Genomic DNA, 24,569 nt, shown 5'->3' on the forward strand with positions numbered 1-24,569 from the left:
TTTCTATGTATGTGGTACTGAGGAATCGAACCCGGGTCTTCATGCATGCTAGGCAAGCACTTTAACCACTAGGCCAAACTCCCGGCCCCACAACTGCTACTTCTTTAATTGGCTTGTCCAAAAAAGATTTTTTTTTTGCCAGTCCTGAGGCTTGAACTCAGGGCCTAAATGTTGTCCTTAAGCTTCTTTTCTGGGTATATTGGAGATGAGGGTCTTACAGAGTTTCCTGCCTGGGCTATGTTAGAACTGCAATCCTCAGATCTCAGCCTCCTGAGGATCATGATATGAGCCACCAGCACCCGGGACTCTGAAACATCTGTAGAATCCGGGTGAGCTCAAATGGAGATAGATATATCACATGTCTAAATATCTAAAAGCTTAAAAGATGTTCTAGCTTTCTGCCCTGTCAAATATATATTACTACAGTAACATTCTGGGATGCCATGTTTTAGTTAGGAATGTTTAGAGTGTAGGCTGTGGCTGTGTGGGGAGGCAGTTACCATTTCCAGATTATGACCGATTCCCCTTCACTTTCCACTCCTGGTTTTGTTTCTTGCTAGGAATGACTTTATGTGCATGTGTGGGACACTCTACCTGTACATTCAAGATTCATTTCCCACAAGTGTTTCCTGTAAACTGTCATCTGTTGACTAGTGATGTAGAACATGAGGGGAGACCTTAGGAAGCAGCCGGTATAGATCTTGGAAGCATGCTTGAAACTCTAGAGTCCTTGTACAGGGAGGGTGGATTGGAAGTGGTAAGTTGGCACCTCGTCCCTTCTTTGTCCTGGAAACTCCTCATGCAATGGGAATCAGCTTGAGTTGGGCCAAAACAGAGCTCAATACTATGGAACTATAAATTGGGGACTATGTTGTTGTACTTTAGAACTCCCTGACTGCCTGCTTATCAGCAGTGACAACTTGCAATATTTAGACTATATGAGCCTCAGTTTTCTAATCTGTCTAGAGGGGTCATAAAGTTGCTACCATTGGCTGTGGAGATGTTTAAGTAAGTTTAGTAATGTATGTGAGGGAACTTTGTAAAAATGCTGTATTTCACTCATATATTGTTATCCCATTTGCTTTCAGTGTTACCATATAAGAAATCGAAGGGCAATACTGTTGCACGATGTACAAACCTTCATTCTCGCATTAACTATAATCTAAAAAAGCAAATTATTGGCTGGGAACGTGATCTAGTGGTAGAGTGCTTGCTTAGCATGCACAAAGACCGGGGTTCAATTCTTTAGTATCACATACATAGAAAAAACCTGAAGTGGTGCTGTGGCTCAAGTGGTAGAGCGCTAGCCTTGAGAAAAGCCCAAGGACAGTGCTCATGCCCTGAGTTCAAGCCCCAAGACTGACAAACAATGACAGAAAAGCAAAATGAAGAGCTAATGACAAAAAAGTGAGGACTATTAAATGCCTTTTAGATTTTATTTTTGCTCTATCTGGAAATTCCCCAGGTTTAAATTGATTTCTTTAGGACCCTGGATCTTACAGAATATATTTATTTGCATAGATGATCTAGGCCCTCAAACTGATGCTGTGCAGAGGATATTACTTTTTAGCTATAAGGCAAGGCAGTTCTAACATTAAACAGGAAGCAGACTAATATCTCATCACTTCAGCCGGCAGAGAATATGCAGTGCATTTTTTTTGTGGCAAAGGAAAGAGGCAGAATGAGCAGGGTGTGCCAGGGAATGAATTACACCGTGAGCTTTCTCTGTCCATAAAAATGAGGCCACTGTAGGGTCAGGCGGGTGTGTGATATGTCACAGAGGCAGGTTAAACTGACTCGACCCTCTGGCTTGCTGATTTGAAGCTGACAGAAGGGGCTGTGCTGTGACTCTGAGCTCAGAATATCTTACTCTTGTCTGTGGCCATTTTGAATCGAGAAGTCTCTGGATTTTTCTTTATAACGATGGTATTTTGCTTCTTCTTTAATAAAGCTCATTTCAATTTTGTACAGAAATACAAAGCAGTTTTATTCTCAGGGTATGGAATTTGGTTCATTTGGGGAAAAATTCACATATCTCTATCACCTTTTAGCATTTTGCTAAATAGAACAAATTGTCCTATTTCTGTTTTTTTTTTCCTCCCTTGCTTTTCAAAAGCAATTACTTCCCTGTCATTTCTAGACATTCAGGCAGAAGAGTGTGCCTTGATTACCCATCCTTCTACTTCCCTCCCCCTTTCAAGTCCTCCGGCTCCTGCACTGCTAAGGGAAGGATTCAATTAAATGAGGTGTCAATGGAGCTACAATGGTTTCAGGTCAGAGACATCAGTAAAAAGCTGCAGAGCTGTGGCTGCCCCGTGTATGTAAATGTATATATGTATACCAGGGATGTCAACTTGCAGGACTCTCCTCCTCGGCTCTTTTCTGATCAAAGATGATTGCTGAGGCAATTACTGCAAAGGAAAAGAGAATCAGGGCCTCTTCCTCATCCTCGTGCTGTAGGAGTTTAATTGATTGGAATAATGGTACAGTCTTTTTCTTTTGCACATGCATATACTAACTTCCATAAATGGCGTGCTAGGGCACGGAACCATATGATGGCCATGTAGGAAAATTCTCATATGCCTGGTCCCTATGCAAGTACATATACACATCACTGTCTGACATGAAGAAAAAATACTATATTCTCTGGTTAATTCGATAAAAGCACTTCATAGTATCTGGTCCATATTAAAAGCTAAGGTCTTATCTTCTGTCTTGTGCCAAGAGAGGTAGCTAACTTTTAAAAAAAGAAAAAAACATCCCACCAATTCCTTAAATGTTGCTTAAATGTTGTTGCTTGCCTAATTCTTTTGTCCACACTTGCAGAAGTCCTAGGTCTCTATATCAGTATTTCATATGTTAAAACCCTCTTTGGTCATTTTTGCTTGTGTGGGCAGTTAGAAGGACAAGTTGAATATTCTATGTTATTCATTATGTGCTAGGCTATTCTGTTTTCATTCTCATGTGACATGGCCCTGAAGAGGGATTCTCTCTTGCATCAACAAAAACAGGGAGTGACATTTGAATGCAGAAAAATTCAAGCTCTCTGTACATTAGTTCTGCTATGTCCAGGCACTGACTATTAACTGGCATCAGACTGGGGCTAGTCCTCCATTATTCGTAGGACAGATTCTAAGCATCTACACTGCACAGTTAGGTTTTCATTTCAGCCTCTTCAGGGTTATGGAATTTTAAATATAATTACTTGGCTTAATTGGTTCCTCCTTTGATGGCAAGTGAGGAAAGATAGTGGAAACCTTGCACAAACCTGAACACAAAGACATGCTGCAGATACCTGGCTTTGTATTAAGACCAGTCTGTTTCCCTTTTCCTTTTGTGGATGGCTCAGTTAAAGCTGTGAGCTGAAGCATGTGCTCAATTTCACTAGGATTGTTAAGTATAAACAAGCTTTTCAGAAAAGGGAATTTAGATATTTTTCATACTGCTGTGATTTTTCAAAATAAAAAATTTTCTCTGAAGATTCCAGAAGATGGTGGTGATAGTGCAAGCCAAACACAGATTTCAAGGCACTTAATTTTAGAGAGCTAGATAGGAAGGTGGTGACAGAGAAGGGAGACAGAAATATGCCCAAGTGTTGGATCTGTCCTCTTGATAATGTCTGATGTTTTGTTTGTTCTCCTTCTTCTAGTTCTCAAACTGACTGTGCTTCAATTTTGTTATTTTTGACCCCTGACTCTTACAAGAAGTCTAATTCTATGCTGCAGCTTTCCAGTTGCACTGATGATGATGATGGACTTGGATTCTAACTAGTTCTGAGTGTTCAGTCTATCAGAAGAGGAAGAAAAATAAACAGGTAATTACAATACAAGACAAAGGCATGAAAGGCAAGTGCACAACAGTGGGAGAGTATCTAGGAGGCACTCTTAACCTATTTGTGAGAGGAGGAAATGACCAGGCATCATTTTTCTGGAGGTGATTTCTGGCTAGAATTAGCTATCAGGATGCCAGGTACAAAAGCAGCATTTAATATTTCTTTTTCAAATGGTTTCAAGTAGTTAGTTTGTTGTAACTTTCATTTAGCAGGAAGTCTAATGCCATTTCCAAGATTTTTGCAAATTCCTGGCTGGGAATGTATTGAAGGACAGCCCCTATGATATGTTTGATGTCACTGGCATTGAAAATTTCTTTGCTCTGTCCCATTCATGGCCTATAATAATTTAGGGGTTGCCCTTACTACTAACTAAGGAGTTTTAATAAATCGCTCATATGGAGTGCTTGTGGGAACATTCTGAATTTTGAAGGGAATGGCAATTACTATACCATGTATAGCGGTCCTTTCTTTGCTTTGCAGAAGTTCCTATCTCTCTATTGTATAATCCCTTTACAAATACTCCTCCTACATCAATTCAGCTGTGTACAGTATGGAAAGCACAACAGTTCTCTACCTCCAGCCTGTGTCCACATATACATGCCACATACACATACGTTTTAGACACAACAGGAATTGTTGTTGTTAAAAAACAACAGGAATTTTAGTGTTCTTTCTTTATCCTTTCCTTCCCCCCTTTTTGCCAATCCTGGGCTTGGGCTCAGGACATGAGCACTGTCCTTGGGTTTTCTAAAGGATAGGGCTCTACCACTTGAGCCACAGCACCACCTCTGGCTTTTTTTTTTCTATGTATGTGGTACTGAGGAATCAAACCTAGGTCTTCATGCATGCTAGGCAAGCACTCTACCACTAGGCCAAACTCCTAGGCCCCCTTTCTTTTCTTTCTCTTTTCCTCTCTCCTTCCTTTTGCCTTTCTCTCTTTCCTTTCCTTCTTTCCCTTCCTTTATTTTCATTCCCTTTCCTCCCCCATCTCTCTCTCTCCCTTACACACTCATTTATCTCCTCTACTTGTCTCTTCAGAAATTTAGTTATGTCCTAGCCTTAGCAATATGGAATCTATAAGATCCCACCTAGGTTTGAAACATCAAGGCAGAAGTTTAAGAATATTGCTAATAATTATAGTGGCTGATTGGTGAAATTTAGCTGGAATTAAACTTAGTAAATATGGTATTTCCCATAAAACATAAGAAAAGGAATTCTTCACCTACCAGAAGGTTATTTAGTAGTTAGATGGCTTAACATAATATATAATAAATGTATATAATAAATATAATGTATAATAAATATATATAAATAATATATGATAAAATATATCTCACTACTATCATGCTTCAAGTTCCTATTCATCTCCTTATTAGCCTACTGGGTAGAGTGATTCTTTTCATCCCCTCCTTTAAACTATGGGTACAGATGAAAAGCTAAGAACTATTCAATTAGTCCCCTATCTTACAGCTTTATGGTACTTCATTTATATTATCTCATTGAACCTTCATGGTCTGAGGCTAGTCCAGGCAAAATCACACTCTGTCAGGAAAATAACTAAAAAAGAAAAAGGCTGGAAGCATGGCTCAGGCAGTAAAGCACTTGTATAGTTATGACTGCATACATTACAAAATTAGAAATATTTCAAGTAAATGATTTAATGGTCTCCCAGAGGCTCTTAGAGAAAGGAGTGAGTCAAACCTAAAAGCTGTAGATAGAATGACATAACTACTAAAATAAAAATATACAGAAAGAAACAAAATAAAGGTAAGCATAAGGCCAGGAGTGTGGCCTAGTGGTAGAGTGCTAGCCTAGCATGCATGAAGCCCTGGGTTCAATTCCTCAGAAAAAAGCTGCAAGTAGTGCTATGACTCAAGAGGTAGCGTGCTAGCCTTGAAAAAGCCCAAAGACAGTGCTCCAGCCCTGAGCTCAAGACCCAGGACTGACAAAAAAAAAAAAAAAAGGTAAGCACAAAAAATGGAAACTAAAAACCAATACAAAACATCAATGAAACAAATTTGAGTTATTTTAAAAAGCAACAAAATTCTGACAAACATTAGCCAAATTACCCAAAAGAAAGAGGGAGGAGACGCAAATAATAAAATTAGAGGTGAAAAGGAAGTATCATAAGAAACTTCAATGAAATTTAGAGGATTAAAATAATCCTCTGAATCAAAAATATAATCTAATAAATTAGAACATCTAGAATAAATGGATATATTTCTAGATATATATGAGCTACTTAAACTGACCCAAGATAACTACAGCCAGCAAAGAAAAGTCCAGAACTAAATGGATTCTGTGTCCTACCAGATTTTTAAAGATTGTCTTTGCAATTTCTTTAAAGAATACATCTATAATGATTCCCTAAGTTAGAAAAGGATGGTATGTTACCAAACTTTATTCAAAGGCACTAACTCTGATACCAAATTCAACTAAGGGGACACATACACACAAAATAAAAACAACAAAAAACCCACTATAGACTAATTATTTTAACATAGACATAACAATGGCCAATAAAATGCTTGAAAATATAATCAACAACATACTAAAATGGCCATACACCTTGATCAAATTAGTTTCATTCCAGGGATTCAAAGTTGGTTCAACACATGCACATCAAAAAATTTAATACAGCACATAAACAGAATTAAGGGGGAAACATCCTCATACAATCATCTCAATGGATGCAGGAAAAAGCATTCTTTGATAAAATTCAATATCCCTTGTACACAAAGATCAAAATATAGAAGAAAGCTGGAAGCCAGTGGCTCATGTTTCTAATCCTAGTTACTGATAAAGCCGAGATCTGAGGATTGTGGTTTGAAAGTCTAGGCAAGAGAGTCTGTGAGACTTATCTCTAATTAATCATCAAAAAGCCAGAAGTGGAGCTGTGACTCAAGTGTTAAAGTGTTAGTCTTGGGAGAAACAAAAGCTCAACGAAAACACCAGGGCCTGGAATTCAAATTTCAGGACTGATACACACACACACACACACACACACACACACACACACACACACTATACTAGGAATAATAGGATGGTATAAAAAGCTATATATGACAAAAATATAGCAAATATCATACTAAATGGGGGAAAAACTCAAAGTCATTTCTGTTAACATCAGGAACAAGACAAGGGTATACAGTATCTCTTTTTTTCTTTTAAAGTAAATATAGTACTTGAACTTTTAGCCAAAGCAATAAAGAAAGAGAAAGAAATAAAAAGGAAATAACACAGTATGTTAAAAAGAAAACAATTATAAGGATAAATCTCTTGCTTCCCTATCCTGGTGTTCATTTCGTTTCATCTCATCCTATATGGCCATGTGCACATAGCTTACACACACACACACATATTATTCCAAGAAAAACATGGTCTTGGAGGTTATTAAAAAAAGCCAGACTTAAACTAGCAGAACATAAGCAAAATTGCTCAGGGATAGCACCCAGGCCCCAAATTCAAGTCCCATGACTGAAAAAATAAAAATAAATAATTAAAATAAAAAATTAAAAATTAAAAAGCCAGACTAAGGAATGACCTAAAACTAAAAAACAGGAAAGAGAGGGCTGGGAGTTTGGCCTAGTGGTAGAGTGCTTGCTTAGCATGCATGAAGCCTCGAGTTCAGGTTCTTCTGTACCACATACATAGAGAAAGCTAGAAGTGGTGCTGTGGCTTAAGTGGTAGAGCTCTAGCATTGAAAGCCCAAAGACAGTGTTCGGGATCTGAGTTCAAGCCCCCAGGACTGGCAAAAAAATAGAAAAGAGAGAAATAGAGATAAATGTAAAAGAGGGACAGATTGGGTGAAGGAAAATCAGTAGAAATGAAGAGAACAAAAGGACAGGGTGATGGGAAGAATGAATAAGATTCAAATGCTTCATATGAAAACAGAACCCTGAAATCTATTGAGGAAGAATGGGTATAAGAAAGAGTGGTATGGGAATAACTTTGTTCTATGCACAGTATATGCATATACGACCTTGCCACAGTGAAATTCTTTTGTATAAGTAATGATATATGGTTATAAAATAGAACAAAAATAAATGGCTGAACCTCTTTAATCCTTCATGTACAGCAAAATTTCCTTCATAATTTTATATCTTGTTACTCTCATTTTCTAGCAGGCTATTTTCTTGGGATTATAAACAAAGAAAATGAGAATCTAATTACTTTTTTCCTGTTTAAATTTCTGGTGATCCTTCAGCATTATTTTCAATTAATTTCTCCTATATCTTCCCTATTAGGCCCATTATTTGCTTTAAAAAAAAGTATTTTTGAGAGCTTAGCTTACCTATACTTACTACCTTGTATGGCAACATTTAAAATGTCCTACAGAGGGAATTTGGGATAGCATGTCTTTGTAAACAATATCATCTCAGTACACCATCAGTATTACATGGTGCCTGGCTGAATACAAACATGAATGTTAGTTGGATCAAATGTAAAATAAAGAGTAAATCTTTATAGACATTAATTCTTAGTAAAAATACATGGGAAATATGTCTATGCCTGAATCTTTAACAGAAGAGGCAGGCTGTAAATGCAGCAGCGCCTTGTTCTTCCTCTTTTTCACACTATTGTCTACATGTTGTCTGTTCAGGGAAGCACATACACAGTAATCACACCATTCTGCCAGCAGAGATGGATTTCAGCCTGGGTTTTGTTTCACCATGGCCGTGTCTAGTTTCAATAAATACTGGCTCTCAGGATTCTTGTGGCTTTTATTCCAAGCTGAGGATGCATGCTTACAAGCTGCCTGTCTCTCTGCGTTTAGCTGGAAGTGTTCACAGCCCCTCCCCCACCTACCCTTTCCACTGTTGCTGCTACTACTTTTATTCAATTCAACACTTGAGGGAACTGCAGATGAAATGCCTCTGAATCTAAATTGCCAGCAATGGAAATAACAGCCTATTTTCTGACCTCCCCTTCTTCCACCCACACTCTTCCAATCTGAGTCTGGGAGCACAAAGCTGCTCTGTCTCTGTCTCTTGGGTTTAGTGGTATAGTGGTTTTTCTAGGCTAGGAAAAAAAAAATAAAGAAGCATAGCCTCAAAGAAAATTCCTTGAGGAAAAATATTTGGTAAGAGAAAGAAATGGGCATGCATATGCTTAAAAGGCCTATACAAATGCTGGGGAATATATGATATAGAACAAGAAATTGGAATTTACACACTAGGCAGTGGGGCTGTAACCTTGGGAGATTATACAGGGCCTCCACCAGCACTAATCGCTGCTGCAGCTTTTTTGAAATTTCTCTTATGAAATTGCTGTCAGCATCAGTATACAGGAAATATGAGAAAAAAAGCCCTACAACACCTCATTTAAAAAAAAATCTTAGACAGTATTATATAGTTCAATAACTCATCATGCTAAAGGACTTCTCTATGAATGGATTTTATCAACTTAAGAAAACAACAACTATGTCCTTAATGTACCATGTTATCTCTCCTCTCTTTTGCTGTCCCTTGGTTATCTTATATTGTTACAGTATTTCACCTGGTTATCTGATATATTGTATATATGCATATTTGGTTATTTGAAGTCGGATGGGGGGGGAACATGATGAGGGGCTGGGGTGGGGGGAGGGAAATGGGAACCAAGACATGAGAAAGGGTATCACTGTATGTGAAGTAATGCACCTTCTATCTGGTGAATATAATGTAACCCTTCTATTAATTACAATAAAAAATATATGAAAAAATAACAACAAATTGTCCTTCTAAGCAGATAAACCTACTATTGATGAGACATTTTTAAGATGTAAGAGAGGCTTTAATTAAAAAAATAAACTAGTTCTTGAGAGACACTAAGTAAACTGTTAAGGCCACAAAGTCAAGAAATAGAAGGGGGGATTTGATACCAGGGCTGGCGTTAAGCCTGCACTATCCTTTAGGAGAAGTTCTATTTTTGTGGGGCAAAGCTATTGCAGTTCTTGCTATGTATGACACACTTGGCATGATCCCCCATTCTTGGATTCAAAAGGATTTCTAGACTTGATCTTACCTACAAGATCAATAAGTCATCAGGAGAATTTCTAAGAAATGGTTTGTTACGATTTAGTATGAGTGAATACAGAGGTAAAACATGGAAACAGAAAAGTGGTGAACCCAAAAATGAAAAACAGGTCAATAGAAACAATTAATTACTGGCCATTTAATAATGTTGTGAATTCAGAAAAGTAAAACCTAGCCACAAAGGAGGTAGATACAGAGAGGTGGTGATGGTGGTGGGTATGTATGGGTGTGTTTTGGTTTGAGGCCAGCCTGGGCAAAAAGAAGTTTTTGAGACTATCATAACCAATGGATTGGTGTGTTGGAGGCCACCTGTTATCCACACTATAGATGTGGGGGCACATAGCTGGGTAGAGTGGTAGTCTTTGTGGGCAAACATAGAAGGCCTTGGCATAAAGCAAGACCTTTGAAAGTAACTAATATCACAGGGCCAGTTTGGCCTAGTGGTAGAGTGCTTACCTAGCATGTGCAAAGACCTGGGTTTAATTCCTTGGTACCACATCCATAGAAAAAGGCTGGAAGTGAGGCTGTAGATCAAGTGGTAGAGATCTAGCCTTGAGAAAAGTACAAGGACGGTGCTCAGGCCCCGATTTCAAGGGCCAGGACTGGCAAAAAAAAAAAAAAAAAAAAAAAAGAAAGAAAGAAGAGAAAAAGAAAGTAACCAACGTCAAAAGGGACTGAAGATGTGAGTCAAGAAGTTTCATCCTTAGTACTAAAAAGAGAAACTGTTCTTTATCTGAAATGTAGTTTTTTTTAAAAAAATTTATCTTTCAGTTGCTTCCATATTTATTTTCCTGAACAAATGAACAACAGTAACATAACCCTAAGTCACTTTTAAGATCTCAACTACCCAATTCAGTTAATCAAATTTTGGCATTTAAAATTTTTTTTGGCATTTTTAATTGACAAAATATCTACCTATGAGACATAACTAAGAAATCGACAGTGTTGAGTATATTATACAATACACTAGCCTGTTGGGAAAGAAATCATTTTAAGGCTTATTATTATTTGTTTTCAGTTTACTTATAGGAGTCCTTCTGACACAAGCTCTTTCTTCTCTGACTTCTTTTCTAGCATCAGAGCACATTTTGTTTCTCCCAAAGTGGTTGAAACTGACATATTAGGAATTGTATACAGGAATTGTATACAGGAATTGTATGAGCCAGTTTCTAAGAACTGAAAACGGTTGCCCCAAACCTAAAGAAACAACACAAAAAACAGGAGAGGGAGCAGTAAGAGCAGTACCTCAGTACTTCTACAATTCAAATCGTCTGTGGATACTATTACTGAAAAATTACTTGAATTCTGTGCAATGACGAGAATGCAATGTGGTGTAACTCTTCTTTATTCAGCCTCCATCCCTCACAATTCCACTTCTGCCAACAACCCAAATTTCATTCCCATTCAATGCTGGAGAAAGTATGTGGAGAGGAGAGGAAGAGGAGTGCGTTTTAGAATCAGCCTTGTTTGCTGGAGGAAAATTGCATGCCCTGGCTGCTTCTATTTGGATGGCATTTCATTTTTTCCAGTTCAGTGCTTGCTGATTGTTCATGCTATCTCGAAAAGCGTTGCTTAAACTTTCTAATTTCACTTCAGGCCTTTTCTTTTATATAGGGCAAGGCCATGTCCTAAAAGTATAGAATGGCAGTCAGAGTGAAAATAAAAATCTAGGAGAGTTGAAGGGAAAGAGTTAAACTTGAAGGAATTATAATATTGCAGGATAGTATCTGATTAACCAGGCATCTCTTGTTGTATGATGCATTTTACAATTTCTTATACTCCATGATTATGATATAAAAATTCAAAATATTTTTCTATAAAATCTATTTTCCATTCCAGATATCTTTGTTTTCAATAAGACCGCTTGACTCAAAACATAGGTGTTTTCAGAACATTTTTTTATTCTATTGATGTGGACAGAAAAGCAGATAATATCTTCAGCATGCAATTTCTGACTTTGCTTTAACTGTCATTCTTGTTTAATCAAATTAACCCACTTAATTAACTATTACTACTTAGGTTTTTAGTTAATTTAACTGTGTAAGGAATGGTATATACACATACACACATATATACCCACAATTACATAATGCATCTGTGCTGTACATACATACATACATCTGTGCAGAGGTTGAGACTCAGAAAATGAAACCTTTATTCTTTTCTGGACACTTTCAAACTGAGAGCACTTAGGATGCAGAGTGTTATCTGAACGCATAAACCAGTTCACCTTTAGAATGTTGTCAAACTGCTCATCTTTTGTACAATGGGCCCTTTTTCTCATACTACACAGAGACTGAGACTGTACCCAATTACTTTCTTCCAAAAACAGCTTAACTTTTGCCTGCACCAATTGTAATTTCTACCAAATGATGTAATCCAGTTGCATTTTTAAAGTTACAAATATAGCTGCCATCGTGTAAAACCTTGGCACATATTTTCAAGATCGCATTTCTGTCTTCTCAGATTTCAGTCATAAGTTTCCCTAAGTAAATGTGATTTTCTTCATTCTTGACTATTTTCGTCTTATTATCAGTGGACATTACAAATACATTTAGAGTATAAACTTATCCTCAGTATCATTTAGTTATAACTAATAAATTTTAGTAGATAGTACTTTAATTTTCATTTATAGGAAGGTGTAGGGAGAGGAAAGGAAAGAGGGACAAAGGAGAAGTGAAAGGAAGAGGAGGAGAGGGAAAGAGGAGAAAAGATGGGAGAAAAATAAGGATGAAGGAGGAGAGAAATGTGGAGAAAGGAGGAAAGTGGGGGAGGAAAAAGAAAAGACAGGGAATGAAGTGCTAGGGGATGCATTAAAGGAGAATAATTGGCCTGGCATGAGTGCTGTACGCTCCCAAGCTAAGTGAATAATAAACATGGGGTGCTTGCCAGAGGGGAGATTGAACTCTCACTTTTTGCATGCAGAATGAAGATTGCAGACTTGATGTTACTTTGGGAAAGAGCCAAATAAGAAGACGAGGAAGGTTTTAGAGAACTCGATCTAAGACTTTTGTGGTTGATAGGGCTAGAGAAACTTGTGCTTGGAAATTGCCCAGATAAACTTAAGGAAGAGCTAGTCTAGCTAGCATTGGGCCTGACAGCAATGTGAGGAGACCATGTTTCTGAATCAAGTCTCTCTTCCACAGAGGAGGGAGCAAGGGAATTTTGAAGAAGCTAAGTGAACATCTGAGATTAATCAGTAAAATCCATGAAAGGTAGTTCTGGCCTGAATGCGAGGCAATCGCAGTAGGAGCTTCTGGGGATGAGTAGCCTTAAGAAGTTATCTGAGTCAGGTGCTGCTGGCTCATGCATGTAACTCTAGCTAGTAGGAGGCTGAAATCTGAAGAATCACGCAAGACTTTTTCTCAGTCAATACCTGGATGGTGGTGTACACCTGTTATCCTAGCTATGTAGAAGGCTGACATTGAGAAAACTGTGGTTCCAGGCCAATAGGCCAAAACATTTACAAAACTCCATCTCAAGAGGAGTTGGGCACTGGGATACATAGCTGTTACCCTAGCTATGCTGAAAAGTGAAAAACAGGAGAATGGATTCCAGGTGCACAGTTAGGAAGAGAGATTCAATCTCAAATCAATGAAACAAAAAAGCACTAGAAACATGGCTTAGGAATAGAGTGTCTGCCTAGCACTTCAGAGGCTCTGAATTCAAACCCTGGTATTGCCCTCTCCAGTTTCATGTCACTCTTCAGAGAACTGTGTGGGGAAAAGTCCTACACTACAACAGTTCTGAGCTCAGGAGAGTATGGGAATGATAAAAATGATGGTTCAGAGATCACATCCCAGTATTACATAAGAATCAGTCTTTGAGCATCTCTCTTATGACAACAGGCTTATGATAGCTGTAATGGAATTCCTTGTTGGCTTCCCCCCATCAACCCTTGAGGAGCCAAGGAAGCTCAGTGAGTAGTGAAGAGCAAGGAAATGGCACATAAATACAAACCACACGATAGTTTCTCCACTGCAATTTCTCAGGTCTTGCTTACAACTCACAAGACCCGAGGAATAGAGACAATGAAGGATAGGGGCCTTAAAATGGAAAAGAGAAGTCTGGACTTAGAATTGATTAGCATTCTTGCCAACTGAAAATGAACTTGTTTATTAATAACAAAGTGTCCAAAAAAGCCATAGGATTAGTCTGGGAGAAAGCTGATCAGACAGAATTTAAAGGGGATTAGCAGGAGAAAAATGGCTTTCTTGATTGCATCCATCCAGATGAGTCCAAATGTTTAATAAAACCATTACCTAAAATGAAGCTACTAATATATCAGGGCTCATTTAGAAACTACTATGTATTTTTCTTTGTTTTTCTATGCTTTGTATCTTATCTGCATACTCTGGATTTTTTCCCATATGCTCATCCTTTTCTATTTCAGGAATGAAAACTACTATACATTTTTGTACTGATTCATAAATAAAATGTTTTAAAATTTAATTTTTAAGTTATAAAGTACATCTCTCTTCTTTTTATACATGGCATGGATCTTGGTGTACTTTAACTGCTCACTACTACACACCATCTTATTTGTGTCTTACAATTTAGATTTGCCTTTTTTAAAAAATATGGAAAGTCACTAAGGTTTTCTGCAACTGGTTAATTGCTTACTTGTCATCTTGTATGTTTTCTATACTTTCTTCTGTCCCATGCCTTTTCTCTTAGTTTGCTTTGTTCCTTACATCCTTTCATTCACCCCCGCCCCCTGCACACCTTTTTTTTGTTGTTGTTTTGGTAGTTTTGCTCTCCTTCTTCAATGTTAACATAGATGAATATAAATTTTTAAACTGACAACCATTTCTCTCAAATGCCTTTACAGTCTCATATTTACCAGTTCTATTGATAAGAGTATTGGAAATATACATTGTTTTTTCTTTTCTTTTGGGTAATCTTCCCCTCCCCCCTCTTGCTCAGGAGTAGCTTTTAAGATTTTTCTTTACCATTTATGTCCTGTAAGTTTATTACAATGCAACTTGATATGACTTTACATTTATTTATCCTGCTCACTGTTCAAGGTGCAATTTTAAAGTGAAGTCTGTAAATGCTAAACATTTGGAGGCTATCATCTTTCCACAAATAAATTTTCCTTTGGTCCTTCTGTTTTGTTTCCTGGGTATCTACTTTAGATGAGGCTTGGAGTCTTACAATATATTTCTTTGCTCATGTATAATCTAGATTTTATTCCTACTACCTCTAGATATTAACATGTTATTCTATTCCCAATGTAGAATAGACTTTTAAAAGATAATCATTCTAGGTTAAATGTGCACTCCAGAATGTATGAAAAGAGACTTCTTATAATGTATCAATTACATTATGAAACAACTAGGTAGATATGGTATATTTTACCTAATAAAGCTCTCTATTGTTTATTCTCATGATACATTAGAATGGTAATGTACTTATAATGCTAATAACTTTGGTTATTCTTTTCCCTTAATGGTCTGAGTTCATAGCTCTCTAAGGAGATGAGATCTTTTGTGATTGTTTAAAAAGAACAGCAACAAAGCAATTGTATCTTCAAAATAATGTATGCGATGATGTTTGGAGTCAGTTTTCATAATTCAATATATTAAGGTTGGTGAGATAATGAGTACATTTTAAATATTTCAAATGCAAATAAGGGACAGCTAAATAGGCACTCTCTTAAATTTCTCCCAAACAAATGACTTTAAGCCTCATCCAAATATGTAATGCTTTTGTTAAAAGGGGAAAGGTACAGGAAACTCTGGAAGATTAGGAACAGATATTTTTAATGGAGAATATCTGACATTGTAACCTGACAGAGGTTAGCATTTAAGTTATAATAATAAAATTTAAAGAAGTTTAAGTTAATTTTTACTTCACAGTAGGTGATTAAGTGAGGGTGATTTGAAATAGGATAGCTTACGATTCACTCCCTTTAATGTGCTATTTTCATCTGAATTGATTAGTTATAGAAATGTTTTCTGCTCCCCCATCCCAGGAGCATAGATACATTTTAAAAAAGAACCAAAAGATCAACACCTAATAAACCTTTTAATTGATATGACATCTGTATACCTCCAAATATAACATCTCTTCATGTAAGAAACATATTTCTTCTGGATTCTTAAAGACTATCAGAAATGTTTATTATTTTACAGCACTGATCAACTGTTTACTTCTGTTTTCTTTAATTCTCAATTCTACTATGTTTTCTCTTTCATTGTCTCATTCAAAATATTAACCTATTCTTGAGAGTTCAGATATTATTTCTCACTGATAATCAAAGTCCACTTCAACAACGTGAAAACATTCTAAAATGTACACTGTCCATATTTCCAATTTTCTAACAGTCATATTTGAGTACTGAGTGATAAATTCTGAACTAATAGGCTTAATGTTTATCCCAAATGGATAATTAAGGAAGCTTTAACTATGCCTGGAACATTGTCCTGGATGCTGTGCTTACATAAATTATAGATACAGGAGCTCAGAATTCCTAGGAGAGAGACCTAAGAACAAGTACTTACTGATGCAACATGATGAAAGCTGAGAACCTAGAACATTTCTGGAAAGCCCACGAAAAGTCACTCGTCTGCTAAGATCATCCCTACCCCACTTCCTGATTCTGCTCATCTACGTTCAAAATATGACGGTCTTCTTTGATGCACTGTTCCCATATTGATACAATAATGCTACACTTATAGAACTCTTCCCTTCTACTCTCCATTCTTTGCCATCTCCATTGTCATTGTTTGGGTCTAGTCTCTAAATATGCTTTAGATTGTTCCAGTGTCCATTAACTGTATTCCTTGTGTAAATCTGTCCTGATCCAATCTTTACAGTATTGTGATGAGCATTCATCAGTTCATTGTCTTGTTTACTGAGCCAAAGTCTAGTCCTATCTACCACCATAAGCCTTGCTGCCCAGGTTATTTAATTTCTGATTCTCTTTTTCCCCCCCCATCTGTATACTATACATATCTCAAACTCATTTAAAATATGTAAGTAAAAAGTAATGCTTAGCACATAGTAAGTAAATTCAGCTTAGAAAATGTCACTGCTATAAACAACATTCATTATTACCTATTGTCTGGAACTCCCTTGACATATTGCCTCTTATTAGGCTTATAACATTTTTACTTAGCTTATACTTTACAGTGTGCTTTTTCTCTCCTTATTAAACCATATGCTCCTTGAAGGCAGGGATTAAATCTTGTTTGTCTTTGGGCATAATTTGTAAGCCAGTTTTCCCTTGGCCTATGATTTGTCATCCAACAGGATTTGATAGATTTCTGTTTGATTTGCAGTTGATGGGGACAAAAAGCACCAAAGCTCAATTAAAATGATATTTGAAAAATACCTAATACCACTAAAATCTATGGAATTATGTATTAAATGGTCCCCAAAGAATCAGCGATTTCAAAAATAAAAAATTATTACAAAGAGCTTAATACATCATGTTATAGCATATATCACACACCATAAAAACGTCAGAAGTAGCTTTATTTCACATTACTGTATTTCTTGATGGTGATCTATCTAGACAAGTAAGGCTTGCTGAATTTGAACATAGATAATAAAGCTCACATTCTAAGGAAATGTTTAAAATATGAAATAGTACTGGGGAGGTTGTAGAGAGCTCCAAGGGAGAAAGCAGTTAGGGGATCTTTAAGTCTCAACAGTTTGCAATTCCTTTCACAGCACATAAATGATTTAACAGTAGCACGAAGTAGCCAGAGTAAATTATTTCCATTTCAATCACTGCACAACCTATAATAAGTAACCAGATAAGACGCTGAATGATTATATTGTTATGATGTATGCTGATCTGATCTGGGTTTTTTTTCTTTTATGTTTTGTTTTGTTTTGATTTCCAATGCCTTGGATCCTTGCCAAATCATTAAACAAGTCAGACCCCGCCAAAGCTGGCTTGAACAATCTCAATGTAACTTGCAAAGGCCAGTTCATCAAAACCCTCAGGATCACACAAACAAGGCAAAATACCAAGGGGCCTTTCCTATTTGTCTTCCTGGCTATCTGTGTTCCATGGGAAGCCAAGAAAATAACATGAACAGGATTTAAATGCTCTGTTTTGACAGGTTATTAAGATTCCAATCACAACCTGCCTACTCTCTCTGATTTAGCCAAGTTAGAAAGGTGGTTCCGTGTTTCTCAAGCAGCTGCACACATATATAAAATTAAAATGCCAGAAAAGAAAGAAAAATAGGAAAATAAGGACAACATGAATAATTTGGTAGAGCTGTGGGAGGCTTAAAACCAAGACACATATCAGCATAGCAAGTAATATTAGAGCAGTTGACTAGCATAATATTCTCTGCCCAGAATTTAGATACTGGTGCCTTAAGTGCTGTCAATCTCATCTTGTTCACCATGTAATCAATAGTTCCAACTGAGCCCTTCATGGGAAACGAGGTTCTTATCTTGTGAAATTAGAGCTCATCCTCTGTATGAGATTTCTTACTATGGGGCCATCTCTGATACACACAGTGGGGCACCAATTCTGACTTTCTGAGTCCATATATCCATATATATATATATATATTCTTCTAATGACACAAATTTCACCACGATGGATGCGGATTGGGTCCTTTCCTCACAACCTCTCTACAAGGTTGACACAGTAAATCAAGGGACTTCATGGTAGGGACACTGTAAAATTACTGCTATATAAAGAACTAGGAAGATTTTCATAATTAAAGGAGACAGAACACTCCAAAACTAATGGAATGGAATATTAAAAAAAATTATCATTGGTATGGCTTAAGACCCGGCCAACCTGTAGCTGATACTACTTTCCATCTTTATAAATAAAGTTTTATTGGAACATAATGCTCACATGGGCACTTATATATCATTTACATTTATCTGAGGTATTTGCAACAGAGACTTACTTACTTCATAAAGTTTTCTGATCTCTGACATATAGTAATGGAGGAAGTCTCCTAGGGTGATTTTTTTTTGGTGTGAAATAACATGAAGAGAAAAAAATTGACAGGTTAAGGAAAGTACTTCGTAAAGCAACATATTACAACAATGTTCTCCGGGAAGACACACATTGGAATAGCTGTTACATGTGTAATATGTATGGTAGAAAGAACATCTCTCAGCCTTGAACCTGGATTTGATCCATATTTCTACACTTATAGGCACCATAAACTTTTCTTGCAAAATTATCATCAGGAATGTAATGATCTAAGGGACAACACTTAGTACTCACCAAAACGTTGTGTTTCTTCTTTTCAGTCTGTCTTCACAGCTTTTGGTACAGACCTGAACATATCATGCACTCATGACTATGACGTATTTTTATTGGAATAAGGAATTGCATCCTGATTCTCACTGATACATTTCCTGTGGATGGAATAATCCTTTGGGAAATGCTACTGTGAATATAAATGATCGTTTCCCTGGACTTCAAAACCTTTGTCTTCTCAGTAGAACCTTGAAGCACAGATAAGAGGTCCCCTAAACAAAAGGGAAACAGAAATTATTTGTCCACAATAGTAGGTTAAAATGATCCATTCTGTCTTCATAATGACAGGTTATTATCAGAGTCAGTCACATGTTTAGATCAATATCTAACATCAAAAACATAGAATTACTACTTTAGGGTAAACATCATCCATAATGACTGAATTCTGCTCGTCAATATTAATAACTGCAGATGAACTCAAATAGCAATTGCAGACACTGTCCAAAGCAACTGAACATAAATTCAGAAGGTTATTTTTGGTGATTGAAAATGTAAAAAAATATATTTTATACTGAAAACAGTCTAATACTGTCAAAGTTATATAATTAATAGTTATATTATTACTAAAAACCAATGTTCACCATGCCCTTTCTGAACATCCAGCAAGTTGATAGCACATGTATCATCATGAGTCATAACAAATCTAATGAGAAAGGTAAAAATAATTATTCTCATGTCATAATACAGAAAGACATAGAGAAGCTAACATGACCACAAAACATACCAGTAGTATTTCATGGATAAAAAAATTTTACTCTGTAACAAGATGCTTCATGACTGTCTCTTTGCTACCTATTTGTGTGTTGAATCCTTTGTACTTGATATTCCAGTGGTTTGTCAATTGCTTTTTCAGATTCAGTGCAATGTTGATAATCTAATTGTGTGTGTGTGTGTGTGTGTGTGTGTGTGTGTGTGTGCGCGCGCGTGCCAGTCCTGGGGCCTGAGTGCAGGGTCCAGTGTTGTTCCTTAGCTTTTTCACTATCACTTGAGCCATAGCACCACTTCTGTGTTCCCCTTCTCCTTCCTCTCCCCTTCCTCTCCCTAATCCTCCCCTTGAGAAGTCAAAATATTCTATAGATTCTAAAGAAAATAGCAGCTACACATCAGCTTTTTCATCTCCAATTTCCACTCTCCAGTCAACTACTCTCAGATGTTTTAGTGATTTCTTCTGTTATTTATCTTCATATTTCCAAATAGCATGCTGGTATTGCACCATCTTTACCTTTCCATGTAAGACATGTCATCCTGTGTTTTTAGAGTGGGAGATACGCACTGGGGTCTTACAGCTTCCCCAACATGTGCACAGCTTTACACACTGTGAGAGTTCATTATTCTTTTTTTGTTGTTTTACAGTCCTGGGATTGAATCCAGGGCCTTAAATGCTCTACTAAGGAACGAATATCCCCTACAGATTACTTCCTGAAAAGTTTCCACAAAGTATAAATGGAGTTAAAACAATAAGCACAAGAACTAATGATTGTTTACTTTTTATTGTGACGTTTATGAAAATATTTGGGAAAGATAAATTTGAAGCTCAGCTATCAAAAATGTATTGGATATAATTTTCCCAATTCCCAATTGAAAAAGGGAAAACAGTTTTATAATCTTGTAAAGAACTATCCAAGACTGGTAAATCAACAGGTTGGTATGGTGTACAACTGTTAGCTCACAGAAATAAAATTAATGAGTATATTTTAATAAAGCCTATATTAAATAATTCAAGCTGGGAGTTTAATTGTGATTATCTTTCCTCAAATCCAATACATGTTGAAACTATGACCCTATCTCCGTAGGATCTCTTATTGGTTTGAGATTCAGACAGAGGTCTTTCTACTCATGCCTCCCGAGTACCTGGGATCACAGATATGACCAATCATATCCAGCTATTTGTTGAGATGAGGGTCTCCCTAACTTTTTGCTTGGGATGATTTTGAACCATGACTCTCCCGATCTCCCCTTCCAGAGTAGCTGGAATTATCAAGTGTTCACCACATGTCTGGTTAGAGTTTAATTTTGAGAGCCCTTTTATTCTTGCTATGTGAATCGGATAATAAAATTAAAGAGACTTTGCTCTGAAGAGGGATCTGAGAGATCATTATAGTAAAACTCCTTCACTTTACAGATGAGAAAACAAAAGCTCAGAGACTTGCTGAAGGTCAAGCAGCTCGTTAGTAATACAGTCAGGAGGAGAGCTCCTCAACGACTCGGGAATGTTATATAAACTGTCTTTGCCTAAATGTCATCTTTATTCATGCTCACTTCCTTCCCTCCCCAGACAAAGTTCTATTTCTCTTATTATTATTATTATTATTTTGTTGTAGTTTGTCTTCGTGGTATTTAAGTTGTCTAGTTCCATCACAAAATATGAACTTTTACTCCTGGAAATTCAAAACCATATCAGTAGTTTGGCACACAGTAGGTGATCAATAACGATTTGTAAAATATTCTACCTCAACTATTACTTTTTGGCCTTACTAGCCTAGTAAGAAGGACAATGTATTCAAAGGAATTTAGCACTTAAACTTTTTATAGCTCTAATAGTAGAGCAATACAATTAATATCTGCTCTTCATTACTCCACTTGGAGCTGAGGGTGACATTTCTGCCATGCTTTCTGATATACATATTATGGAAAGGACACTGTTTCAGCTGCTGAGGTACTTATCACCCTCAGAGTTGTATGGCTCAGTGGGGGACAAGGCAGGCTTTTTTTTTAGAGGTGAAGCATGACTGCCCCCCCCAATTCCTTCCCCAGTTCCCTCCAGCACCATCTTAATCTTGTACTTCTCAACATTGAGCTCCCACAGCTGATGCATGTTTAAAAGATTTTCACTCATACTGTTTTGCCAATGTGATAGATTTTTTTTTCACCAGCTGGGATTTTCATGTGTTCTATAGCTTCCTACAGCTTTTCATTGGGTTTAGCTTTCTCTCTGCTTCACTCATATTAGTAATGATTCTGAAATAATGGAAAAGGGCTCAATTCAAGCTTCATACCAATTTAAATATCACTTTTTTATAGTTCTCTCCCTCACATTTCAACAGCAGCCTGTCTACTAATATTAACACCCCAGCTTGAGGCAGGCGAAGACCAATTTGCCTTTATGGATTCTTTGACCCTTGAAAGTCCTTGCTCTGTTTCCGAGCCCTTCTAACAGGAGCCCAGTGTTAGCCCCACCAGCTTGTATCTACTTGCCCTCGACAAAGGCAAGTGAGAAGAACTAAGGCAACCTTTTCTTTTCCCTCCTAGCAAGCAGACTGTGCAAATTATAAATTCACAGATCCCTGCTTGCTCTAATAATTCAAATAGCAAATCTACATATTTAGAGGACATGTGAAGTAACAGATTTGATTTCTTTTAATGACAACATCCGCTCGCTGAATGAACTTAACATGAACTTACAAATATATTAAAAATCACTGTGGTTGATATATATGAAGAAACTGCAATTTCTAGTGAGGCTTTTATGGAGTCAAAGTTATGTTTGTAACATGGTGTAAACATTAATTTTTTGAGAGGATGAACAAACTAGTATGTATTTCCTACCTAATGCAGAAAACAAATACTTAGAGGGGTATTTTATCTGAGATACTTTCGTCTATTTTCTCAGCACCAAATGAATGTCTAATTAAATCTGTTATAGGAAAACATCCTAGCAGATGGTCCTTCCCATTAATGAGTATGTAATGAAATAATAAACATGCTGAAGAGAAAGACATGAGAGATTGCAGGTCAGTTGTTCAGTGAGTAATTTATTTCAGGATCTAGAGGTCAACCAATAGAAAAGCTGTTGTGAGAGTGAACATGGAATCCTTTCTTCTATTCTGCTGACCATTTATTAATGTCTGAAATGATATGTTCAAATCAAAATGTTCCTGAAAATACTCCACAACCCACAGATACTTGCTTTTAAAAAGGTAATCTCATATCTGGATAACAAAAATTAGACTCATAAGTGGTATCCAGTAACTTATCATGATAATATTGCAATATGACAAAGTAGAAGGATCTAGAAATATGAAAAAAGAAAAGTGTATGTGGGGGTATGTTGGTATTTTATGTCTTACAATATATAAGAACAAATAAACATTTGCAATCAAATCAACACTGTATCACCATGAGAAAATAGTTTACAGAATAGAAAATTCAGAAGTTTAACACATAAAATAATTGATGGCCAACTTGGTGCGAAAAGTATAGTTAAGGAATATTTCTTGTAATTTAGATCATATATGGATCTATGAGGATGAAAAATTCTGAAAGAAACAAGTGTTAATAACGTAAGCTGTGTGGAAGAATTGGGAGAAATAATAATAAATAAAGCAAACTCAGGATATGTGATATATTATACCTCATATATAATCAATATTTTTAGTATGTGTGATTTGCTTGGATGAAGCAAATGATGATAGGTCAGCAAAATAATCAAGTTGTGTATGATTATGTCTAGATGAAAGAAGAATAAAGCTAATAAAAAATGAACACACTACTATTCAGGGTTTAGTCAGATAACTAGAACTTACAAGAGGGACATTCTACTCTTATTCTATATTCATATCACTTAGGCACACAGAATAAGCAATTTATTACAGGTGGCATTATGTAACTATAAAAGCGGGTAAAACAGTCTATGTATGGCTACTGCTTCTGTATCAGAACGAAGCAGTCTCAGGGTTGCCAGTTGAGAAGGAAAGATGGACATGAAATTCATGCCATTCCAAGGGCAAATTGGAATGTAGGAAGACAAATGATCCAGGTGGTTCTTTGACTTCCTACAAGTTTCTATGATGTGGATAGCCGTCAGAAGGAAATGGCATTTTTGTTCCAAGACTATGGTAGAACTTGAGTCTGAGTGGAGGCCCAGGGAAGAAATCCTGTGGGAACTGGAGAATTGTGGCCAGGTGTCATGAGGTGACAGAAGGGGTGTGTGTACATGTGCACATGCACACGCACGCGCACATACACAGCTACAGTGCAAATATAATCATGACACTTTACTTTTGCCTTACAAATCCCAGGCAAATTTCCCTCATGTCCAGTCCTAATAGAGAACCATACAAAGGAAGAAATTATGCACATGAAAATTCTGGGAAACATGGCTATGTACACAAAAATCTGAGATACCTATATAAGTGAACATATAACTTTATGCTGGCATGATCAAAGACAAGAGTTGTACAAAACTGTGACCAAGGGTTCTGAAAGGAAGAGTGAGTAATTAAAAACACTATTCTCACTTGCTATAAGCAAAAGAAAATTCTGATTCGATTTTTGCCTCATGCTTGCTAGGCAAGTACTCTACCACTTGAACCATGCCCCCAATCCCTTTCTTATTTATTTATTTTGCCAGTCCTGGGCTTGGGCTCAGGGCTTGAGCACTGTCCTTGGACTTTCTCAAGGCTAGCACTCTACCACTTGAGCCTCAGCACCACTTCTGGCTTTTTGCTATGTATGTGGTACCGAGGAA

General features: G+C 36.8%; 1 protein-coding gene across 1 annotated transcript in view; it reads right to left on the reverse strand.

Moving 5' to 3' along the window:
* LOC150046919 (uncharacterized) overlaps positions 1–24,569 on the reverse strand; it is a 109,097-nt gene that overhangs the window by 23,738 nt on the left and 60,790 nt on the right. The window contains exon 4 of the mRNA XM_090357056.1: positions 19,067–19,314. Within this exon, the coding sequence (XP_090213182.1) occupies positions 19,100–19,314 (215 nt within the window). The 3' untranslated portion in view covers positions 19,067–19,099. The remainder of the gene's footprint in view (positions 1–19,066; positions 19,315–24,569) is intronic.

The sequence above is a fragment of the Megascapheus bottae genome, chromosome 24 (genome assembly GCF_031878675.1).
Source record: "Megascapheus bottae isolate mThoBot1 chromosome 24, mThoBot2.hap1, whole genome shotgun sequence".
Classification (NCBI taxonomy): domain Eukaryota; kingdom Metazoa; phylum Chordata; class Mammalia; order Rodentia; family Geomyidae; genus Megascapheus; species Megascapheus bottae.